The sequence below is a fragment of the Helianthus annuus genome, chromosome 1 (genome assembly GCF_002127325.2).
Source record: "Helianthus annuus cultivar XRQ/B chromosome 1, HanXRQr2.0-SUNRISE, whole genome shotgun sequence".
In the NCBI taxonomy this organism is placed as follows: Eukaryota; Viridiplantae; Streptophyta; class Magnoliopsida; order Asterales; family Asteraceae; genus Helianthus; species Helianthus annuus.
In genome coordinates this window covers 87,881,436-87,891,734 of record NC_035433.2, presented here as the reverse complement: position 1 = coordinate 87,891,734, position 10,299 = coordinate 87,881,436, and the positions used below count along the sequence as shown (strand labels likewise).

Below are 10,299 nucleotides of genomic sequence, written 5' to 3'. Positions count from 1 at the left end.
ACCGACACGTGATTTACATGGATAAAAAACAAACGCAAGTTATATAAGATATATAGAAAACCAAATAATACATATAAAAAACCACTAAACAACACATATAAAAAAGCCATAGAAATAAATAATTAGTAAGTATACAAAGAATTACTGTTCATTTAGTTTAATTATTAATAGTATACAATTTATTTTACATAACAATATATAATCACATAATAACCAGTTTCATATTATTTACTATAAAAGTATTATAAAATTAACTTTAAAATATATATATATATATTTTGTGGTATATAATTAATTATAATTAAAATTATAATTATAATTATAGGCGTGTAAACAAAATAATAATAAAAAAAATACATAGGAGTCGAAGCTAAGTTTGAAACAAGCCAAATTTTGAGTCTTAAACCGAACTCAAATTAAGCAAACTTGGATTCAGCTTGACTCGTTTACACTTCCTACTTCAAACGAGGATTTGAATTACATGACTTCGAGTAAAGATACGAAGGTAGTGGATTTGATCGCGGATATTAAGTCTTTGGGGTTCTTGTGGTATAAACATAGGTTTAAAGGAGGAGTAGTCGATTGGGAGCGATGGTGTTCTTTTGATTTGATGTAAATTTGCTTTGTATGGTTTTCGGCTTCCTATTTCCGTCTTGGTGATAGGTTGCCTTGTGTTTGCTGTTTTTTAATGAAAGTTAAGTTTCAAAAAAAAAAAAAAAAAAAAAAAAGTTGAATTACATGACAACAACCGAAGAAAGCGTAAGGTTCTGAATTTAGCTTATCAACAATATCCACATAAACTTGGTTGCCTAAACAAGGAAGATTTTGTAATCAAATCCGGTCCTCTTGACATTCCATAGTAGTTTGCCTACACCTTTAGAGTTGTTAACCAACCACAATAAAGTCTTTACAAACAACAATCTACTTTTTTCGAAAACAAATATTCTTTATCCACTATATATACTTCATACTTTCAATCCATGTACATTCACCTTTCACAAGTAAATCAATTCATTTATCAATATCCAATAATCCTAACATGGCTTCCATAGGCTACATTTGCATTTTCTTCCTTGCATTAATCTCTATCACAAGCAACGAGATGTGTTACGCTTCTCGCAACCTGTTGCAAGCAACTCCAACGACACCTCAACCTCAAATACCCGCCATTCCAAATATGCCACAACCCCAAATCCCCACCATCCCGAATATGCCACAACCCCAGTTGCCCACCATCCCAACAATACCGACAATCCCTACATTCCCTAATCTGCCGAAAGTATCCTTCCCTCCATTGCCGTCTATGCCTACCATCCCAAACTTTCCAACAAGTCTTCCAAGCATTCCTTTCTTCGCTCCACCACCATCGAAGAAGTAGACGATGAACATTTACTGCGTGATCAGGGGAAACGTCCGTAGCTTTTATTGATCTTGCCATTAGAAGAACCCTTGATTCTACTATATATTTTTACATGATTGTTTAGGTCTTTCTCATGTGTTTTTATTTTTCCTGTAATCTTTGTGGTTTGATATACTTTGTTGTAATATATTGTTATTTTAAGCTGAAAACTTCCATCGTCTTATACCTATATAAAATGTTACACTTTTATACACAAATGACCAATGCTATAAATGTTAAATACATTAGAAGATAGAAAAATTAATAAATAATCTTTTATAAGTTATTAATGCCATAATTTACTTTCATTGTTATCCAATTTATCATTGTAATTATTTTGTCCCAGTTAAGTCATTATAGAAAATGTCAAGTCAGCATCTAACCACCACATTCCTCCTTTTATCCTCTCATAGGGGACACAAAACCATCATTTAGTAACAACACTCAATAATGGTATAAAATAGTATTCCCATTTAGCACAAATGCGAAAGTAAATTTCTATTATAAACTAAAAAAAAAATACAAATTTAATTAAGTTTTTCAAAACAATGCATATGTTATAATATCATTTGTTGTTAAAAAAAGAACATAGCAAAGTAGACTTTTTAATAACAGACATCTTTTTTTATCATTTATAACATGGTTGTCTCAAAGCAAAGGTAACTAAAATGGCACAAGGAGTACAAGATCTGTCCAAAAGAACCCAATGAAGTATACAAGAAAGAAAAGCCAAATCCGGAAACCGGGCCTCAAATTTCTTACCCGACCCACATCATAATTGCGGTTGTAAGGGGACTCTAACCTAAAAAAGGCGTTAATCGAGGATCTGATAGACGTGGAAGGCCTGTTCGAGCTCCCAAAGCCCGGCAACTAATTGCTGCCTGTGAATATAGATATAGATAATTTAGGCCCCGGTTTCCGAGAATGAACTATTTCAACACACATAGCTTTTTCGGGTGACCGTGACAACCCGTAATTGTTTAACTCACATGACTCGCCAATTCTCTGCTAACCAATGTGATCAGGTTAAACACAGCTTGGGATATATAGGTGGCCTTAGGGCTGCAAACGAACCGAACGAACGAACAAGACCTTGTTCGTGTTCGTTTGTTAAGAAATATATGTGTTCACGAACTGTTTATGAACACGTATCGAACGAGATTTTATGTTTGTGTTCGTTTGTTAAGGAAATGTTGTTCGTGTTTGTTTGTTAATTTTAGGCACCGAACAAAAATGAACGTTGATGTTCAAATGAGCACAAACTAATGTTTATGAACACAAATGGAAACAAACGAACCCAAACAAGCATTCATGAATAGAACATATAATACACTGACACTTATTTGTCGGAATTTTAAAGTATTTAAATAAAATATAAAAACTAAAAACACTAATGAACTATCGAACACGTTACCAAACGTTCACGAACATAAATGAACGAGCGCGGCCTTTGTTCATGGTCGTTTTTTTAAGTAAACGAACGAAATTTCTTGTTTGTGTTTGTTTGTTTAATAAACGAACGAACACAAACGAACGAACTCTTTGTTGAACGTTTGGTTCGTTTGCAGCCCTAGGTGGCCGTGGCCTTTAAGGGGGTTAAAGGCAAGAAAACTAGTGGAAGCTGGATTCGAACCTTAGACCTATGCTAGAGGGACTCAATCACTTATCACTGGGCCACTCCCTTGAAGGTTCCAATACACATAGTTTAGGAGGTGTTTGAATATGTGAAGTGTTTAAAAAAAATAATTATCATTTTCTGGCTTTCTAGGACCAAAAATAATTAAATTTGAACTGGTGAACAAATGCTGAAAGAAAACAAGTTATTGTTTTTAATCCGATTATTATTCGTTTATATGATTCCGATTTTTCAAATAATTATGAAAAAATCAATCTAAAACTGCACATCCAAACACCTCCGCAGTGAAAATGTTTTTGACTGTTGACTATTTAAATCTTGTGGACAAAGATAAATACGATGATAAGAGCACACACGTGTAACTTTTATACTAACCACTTGAGCTGCAAAGGGTAACATTTGTTCTGGTGGCCTGTTGGTGCAAATAGCTGCAAATTACATATCGATAAAAAGTTGTTAATCTCGTCAGCTATTTCAATGACAAAATGCATAGCAAAATATTGATGAATTAATCATGGAGGTGACAATTTCACCCTGTATACTCATAAAATGGATTAATCTGGGTTACTTGTTATCTCAAACGGGTCAAATAAAAAAAAACAGCTAAAGAGGAATGGGGTCAAACAGAAGTCATTCAAAGTCTAATTCTAATGTATATGAACCCCTAAGTATTTTCTTTAAAGAGCAAACTTGTTATCGAAATATAAACTATATAATATTTAACACACTGGTTATATCTATGCTTTTTGGATAAAGTATTTACGCGCCAACCCGATCCTGGCGCGCGCGCGCTTTTTGCGTCTTTGACAACATAGGTAGCAACTACTCAAAAATTGCCTAGGTATCCGACCCGACCATTTTGCCAACTCGATTTCCATGCATGCCACTTTATGTTCAATAAATGGACCATACGGGTTAAACAAGTTGAAATTGAAAGTCACCCAAAGTCGATTTTTTATGCATACGACCAAGGAATTATCAAAGATTTAAACAGTCATTGTAGTAATATAGTTTTTGTAATCATGTTTAACACATTAATTATTTCTAAGTTTGTGGAGAAAAGGCATTATCAAACGGGTCAACCCGATCCCACCCATTATGACCTGGACCAAATTCACAAGATTGTTGCGTTACCAAACCCGCCCATTTTGCCACCTCTACTTTTATGCATGTAACCTTTATGTTAAACATACATACCATAAAGGATAGCCCCTATAAATGCATCTCCAGCACCTGTCGTATCAACGAGTTCTGGTTCTGGAATCTTCTCAGCTGTTCCAAGAAATAGCCTACCACAGACACTCCCCACGCCTTTGGCTTGCAATCTTGTAATACCCTGAAAAAAGAATTAAATACCAACAATGAAATTAGAATAATCTGGCATGTTTTATGGGTTAATATCTAAAGCAAATTTTGACGAGAAATATAAAGTTTTATCATTAACATTAAGCTAAATCATAAAGGCTTACTGATGAAACGCATGTAGGAGCAGTTTGACCACAATCAAGTTTCTGCTTTAATAGTTTAAGTAGATTGTCTACATCCATTTCTTCAATTGTAGCATCATCTGCTGGAACTGAAGGTTATATTAAATCATCATTGAGGTTAGAATTGAAGATGAAAACTTAAACCATTTACTTATGGACCGGCCGATTCGGATATCTGCATTTCAAGCAGGTAGGGCTGAAAACGAACCGAACGTTCAGTGAACAGTTCATGAACTGTTCGGCGGAAGTTTGTTTGCGTTCGTTTGTTTAATAAATGAATGAACAAGAATTTTCGTTCATTTCGTTAAATGAATGAACATGAACAAAGACCGCGTTTGTTCATTTATGTTCGTGAACTTTCGGTAACGTGTTCGTTTATATTCTTTTGTATTTGATAGTTCATTAGGGTTTTCTAACTTTTATATCTTATTTATATACTTCAAAATTCCCACCAATACAATATTTAAAAAATATTAGTGTATTGTATATAACATACCTTTTAACATATGTTCGTTTGTGTTCATTCTTGTTCATGAACGCCTTTTGTTTTTGCCTATGTTCATTTGTGTTCGTTATCTAAAATTAACGAACGAACACGAACAAGTTCTTTTTCTTAATGAACGAACATGAACATAGAATCTCGACCGGTAAGCGTTCATGAACAGTTCGTGAACACATTATTTCCTTAACGAACGAACACCAACACGGCCGTGATCGTGTTCGTTCGGTTCGTTTGAAACAGGTAAAATGTAAACAAATGTTAGCTGAAACGTAAACAGGTCGAATGAGTCTGAATTGTGCAAAATAATTCTGATGCATAAAACCTCCTAAATCGATTTATTTAAAAGTCACTTCATCATTGAAATATATAGTTGTCGCAGTTATAACTTATAACGGAAACACTAACTGTTCATAAAAATAACAAAAAATTAGACAAACCAGTTATACTTCTCTCAAGCATTATGCAACCATCCGCACCCAAAGTCACAATGACAAATTTGACCTTTGGCAATCTTAACAGCATGGAAACAAGGGCGCTTGAAACAGTTGGAGCTTTGGTCCATGCCTGTAAAATAGACTTAATTCTATTGAAGTCATTAAATAAGAAAGAAATCAGCTTACTTTTTTGGAGATATAAGATATAAACCATATAGATGATTTAGAAGAAACATCAGCTTGCCTGTGGAAGCTTAGCAGAGCACATAACATAGTCCGATAAATTCAAAAACTCGTCCAATCCTTCTCTTAATCTTTCAGCATCAATTAAAATAGGTATACCCCTCTTGTTTGCCTGCACTGGTAACATATAACAGGGATTATTTATATCAGTTTTGTTAAAAACTATTCAATGCCATATATGGTTTCTGATATAACTGAAAGAAACCAAACAAGATTAGAAATCACAGCACTTGCCTCATGTGCAACAACTAAAGCGGTTTCATGCAATCGTACATCGAAATAAGCAAGCTGCACGCCGTTCAATGCAGATGACACAGTTGAGGTTGTGAGGTCATCTGGAGTCATACGAGGTGACCCTGGAGTATGAATGCAAGTTCGAGTTTTCCTGGAATATGTAAATAAATAAATAAATAAAAATAACACAAAACTATTTTGGTTTTGCAGCCTCTGGCACAAACTTCTTATGAATGCTGAAAGCGGATCATAATGTAGGTATCCTTACGTTTGATTATCCACAATGACATAGGTAAATGGTGAATTTCCTTCTTCTGATACCTGCGAACAGGCAAAAATAAGCTGACATATTAATGACACTTATCTAATAATTCTTGCTATAACAAAAGAGTTTGTGCAGTCTGTTGAAATTAACATTATATTTTCTAATTTTATATACAAAATGTTCAGAGAAAATCTATCAGGAAATACGAAGATATGAGTTAGCAGCAGCCATGTTCATTACCACAAAAAACGAGACATCTACACCATCAGCTCTTAATTCTTCCAAGACTCCTCGCCCTTGCACGTCATTGGCGACCTGAAAAGTAATTTCAGCACAAGGGAAATGTTAAAAAGTATATAATACGGAAATTAAATGTGCTTATTGCATACCTTGGATATCAACCTTGCATTTAATCCTAAACGAGCTGCACACGTTAGGGCATTCCCTGCATTACCACCTCCTTGAACCTAAAAACAGATTTAAGTGAATGATGATGGTTATTGGTTAACCTTTAAGCCTAGAGCAACTTCTAAATTCAAGACTTCCAGTTAATTTATCTGATAATCCAAAAATTGGCTATCTATTTGAATAAGAGAGTAAAGTTTGCATATATATTGAGCATTTAAAAACAATAACATATTAACAATGGATGAAATAATACAAAAAAAGAAAAAAAAAAGTTTACTGAAGAAAAGGAAGAATCATAAACTGATATATCCCAACTGCTTGCATAAAGCTAAAGAAAAAAAAAAAACTAGTAATGAGTATAGAAACTTAATATCGAAAACAAGAAATCAGTAAGATTATGTAGAGGCTGTTGTATTATAGAATTTATAGTAATTATGGATAACTTTAAAGCATAAAACTCTAGCAATATACTTCGAGTTCATTAACATACTATCGATACATTGCACATATCCAATTTTATAAATTAAAAGAATAATAATCTCACATGAACTCTAATCAGACTTTCCTCCTGAACTCTAGTGGAACCAAATCAATCCTCACAAATCACAACCAAAAATACAAACAAAATGCATCACTAAAATCATCACAACTGTTGTATCAAAGCCACAAAACTTGACCTAATTTGATCAATAAACTCACTATCATATCAATCAAACATTACAATCACAACAAATCACCAAAAAAACAAACAAATCACACTATCTAGATGATTCACCTTCATGCTAGTGCTTCTGATCTTATCGTCAGGATTAGGAAAGGACGCTACAGTCGCCAACAGATCCACCGAAACACCACCGAATCCAAGCTGCGTTAATCAACACCAGAAACACTCATATCAAATCATAAGTTCATAACTAATTAACATTAATCGCAGATAATCGCGTCGTCAATCAATCGATTAACTAACTCTACACAGAGATAAGAAACTAATCGAGTAGAAATACGTACTACGACTGGCGTTTCAATCAGATTTGACGGAGACAACATGTTTGACCTGAAATCCTGAATGTGTTTCGGATAGGTTTGTAGCGGAATAATATTGAGTAATCCGATGAGATATACCTGACGGCAGTGGAGCGTGAAGAAGAGGAAATGAAGGTGGAGAGCATGGTGCTTGTGGAGTGTATAGCTGTCATTGTCAGCCGTGTGCGGTGGCGCGTGTTACGTCACGTGCAGTAACCGTTTTTGTCTGATTAGCGCGTGTTACCTACTACATTATATGTTGATATTTGGAAACTAAAGTATCTCTTTTGTAGTTTTGTTTTGCTGAAATATGTAAAAGATGTTATCGGTATTTTGACAGTTACTAGTATTAAAGCCCGTAAAACCGTGCAAACTAGCACCAAAGCCACACCATCGTTAGCGACCATTAACACTGAAGTTGTAATGTGTTAATGCGAAAAAAATAGATCAAAACGTAAAATATAGAAAAGAATAATTAAGTCAGTGGCAGAACTAGCCCGTTAAATCAGGGGTGTCCTAAAATTTTTTTTATCGTGCAATCATACAATATTAATAAAAACAACAATAACGAAAGTCGAAGAATGCAACGTCTGAGTCTTAGCAAGAGGCCAGAGCGAAGTTTGATTTTCTTCCAGGTTGCTGCCATACGTAGTTCTGTTTTTTTTTTTTGGGCTAATCTAATCAATTGGGTCAGTGTTTCAATCGAACTCCCTTATTTTATAAGTTTGAGTTGGTTAGACCACACGGTGTGGAAGGGCTTGAAGATGGGACATTATGCGACACGTGGACCACGCATCAGAACGGAGCGTGGTGTTAAAACGGACGGTGTGGCATGGGGCGTGTAAACGTGGCTTTTTTCGACATGTGTCACACACCTTTTGTATTATTTTTTAATTAAAATTATATAAAATGTATTAAAAACTTATAAAAATATTACCGTAAGTAAACAAATACATAACACTAAAAAACATTACATAAATTTTAAAAACATTGCATAAAATAAAAATACGAGACGGATTGTCCTAAAAGGATATGAGAGGGAGTCGACGGTTCGGTTATTCTCACCCGTATAGGCTTGAAAGTGTTGTCGGGTTGTCCTCCAAAAAGGACCGCTCGAGCGCCTATCCGGCGTGTGGTGGCTCAAAGTTTCGACCCACGACTCGCAATCTCCTTCGGTCCACACAACGGCTCTCATCCTCGTTTTTTTTTTTTTTTTTTTTTTTGGTGAAGTGGAACAACATTGAGAGTTTGTATAAATTTCGGTGAAGTGGTGGAGTTTGTAATTTAAAAATGAAGAAGTGGGTTGTATTTATAGTGGTAAAATTGATTGTCCTAAAAGGATATGAGAGGGAGTCGACGGTTCGGTTATTCTCACCCGTATAGGCTTGAAAGTGTTGTCGGGTTGTCCTCCAAAAAGGACCGCTCGAGCGCCTATCCGGCGTGTGGTGGCTCAAAGCTTCGACCCACGACTCGCAATCTTCTTCGGTCCACTCAACGGCTCTCATCCTCGTTTTTTTTTGGTGAAGTGGAACGGCATTGAGAGTTTGTATAAATTTCGGTGAAGTGGTGGAGTTTGTAATTTAAAAATGAAGAAGTGGGTTGTATTTATAGTGGTAAAATTAGAATTTTTAAAAAAGGTAAGTTTTTTTTTTATTTTAAAAAGTTAACCGTTGGGGTTAAACGACTAACATCCACGTCCATTAACCACTTGCCACGTCGATGCCAAAAACTCTTCCACGACGGTGGAGATTCCCCGACCTAATCAATAACGCCGTGGTAACGCCGTGGACTGGACAGTGTGAACGGCGTTGAGCAGCAACAACACCTTTTTTTAAACTTCCACACCGTGTGGTCTTCGGGGTATCCTTGTATTAATTTAGAGGTATCCTTTGTATAAAACCGAAAAAAATGCACTACGAATATGGACTTGAGCCGTAGCCCGTGCTACTGCTAGATTTATATTAGTTCCGCCCTTAAGTCGATCTAGGATCCGCGTGTTGCGACAAACCCGTCAAACGAGAAAAAATAGATGTAAATTGTTGAACCACACATGTACGTTGCGCAATGTTAACTCGCAAATTTTTGAACAAAATGTAAAACGAAAATTTGCTAAAGATAACAATTATAGGGGATAAATTTGGAAGTAGAAAAGTTGTGAGGTTAAATTTGAAAATATGAAAGTTTTGAGTTAAAAGTAAACAATCAATTGTTTTAAACACCGTAAGTGTGAAATACAACACTATTATACATAGACAACTTGCTAATTGATACCATGTAAATTTGTTACATAACCTACAACGTAAAACAAGTTTTTACTAATAACTATTAGTATTATGTCTTAAATTCCTCTGTTTGATTGTTTTAAATAATTATAATACAAATTTAAAAACGAATATGTCTTATATATTTTTTTCGGCAAACTCACACATGGTGATGGTGTTGTGAATGACAATAAACTTGCCCACACCAAGATTATATTATATACATACATATTAAAAATCAAACTGAATGAACTATAGTAGAATGACAATTTTGTAATTTGATTGTTTAATAGATTTAAAAGGTTGAGAAAAGAGAGAACACCGCTTCTGGTCACAAAGAGAAGAAAGATCTGGAAGGAGAGAGGCCCGGCACGGCAGCGCGCGGCCGGGCTGTGGCGAAGCAAAGG

General features: G+C 35.0%; 1 protein-coding gene across 6 annotated transcripts; it reads right to left on the bottom strand.

The window, feature by feature from the left end:
• Nucleotides 1-1,988: 1,988 nt before the first annotated feature.
• LOC110871327 (ribokinase) lies at nucleotides 1,989-7,933 on the bottom strand. Of its 6 annotated transcripts, none has more exons than XM_022120160.2 (13): nucleotides 7,731-7,933; nucleotides 7,617-7,662; nucleotides 7,384-7,473; nucleotides 6,590-6,667; nucleotides 6,441-6,515; nucleotides 6,204-6,256; nucleotides 5,936-6,086; nucleotides 5,703-5,813; nucleotides 5,462-5,588; nucleotides 4,505-4,611; nucleotides 4,233-4,371; nucleotides 3,392-3,463; nucleotides 1,989-2,280 (listed from the first exon to the last, which is right to left on the bottom strand). In XM_022120160.2, exons 1-13 carry the CDS (start codon nucleotides 7,802-7,804, stop codon nucleotides 2,270-2,272), a joined length of 1,134 nt encoding a protein of 377 aa, XP_021975852.1. In that variant the 5' UTR covers nucleotides 7,805-7,933; the 3' UTR covers nucleotides 1,989-2,269. The 6 variants fall into 6 exon arrangements, with proteins under 6 accessions (XP_021975852.1, XP_021975843.1, XP_021975847.1 ...); XM_022120151.2 differs by having other exon boundaries at nucleotides 3,411-3,463; nucleotides 4,505-4,602; XM_022120155.2 differs by having other exon boundaries at nucleotides 3,411-3,463; nucleotides 5,471-5,588.
• Between the last annotated feature and the right edge of the window lie 2,366 nt (nucleotides 7,934-10,299).

What these genes read in the sequence shown, in the direction of transcription:
- LOC110871327 (XM_022120149.2), bottom strand. Translation starts at nt 7,804, where the DNA reads ATGACAGCTATACACTCCACAAGCACCATGCTCTCCACCTTCATTTCC. An exon ending in ATGCAAGGTTGATATCCAAG is followed by an intron (nt 6,516 to 6,589) that starts GTATGCAATAAG and finishes ATTACTTTTCAG; the next exon opens with GTCGCCAATGACGTGCAAGG. An exon ending in GCTTGAGAGAAGTATAACTG is followed by an intron (nt 4,612 to 5,461) that starts GTTTGTCTAATT and finishes TATAACCTTCAG; the next exon opens with TTCCAGCAGATGATGCTACA.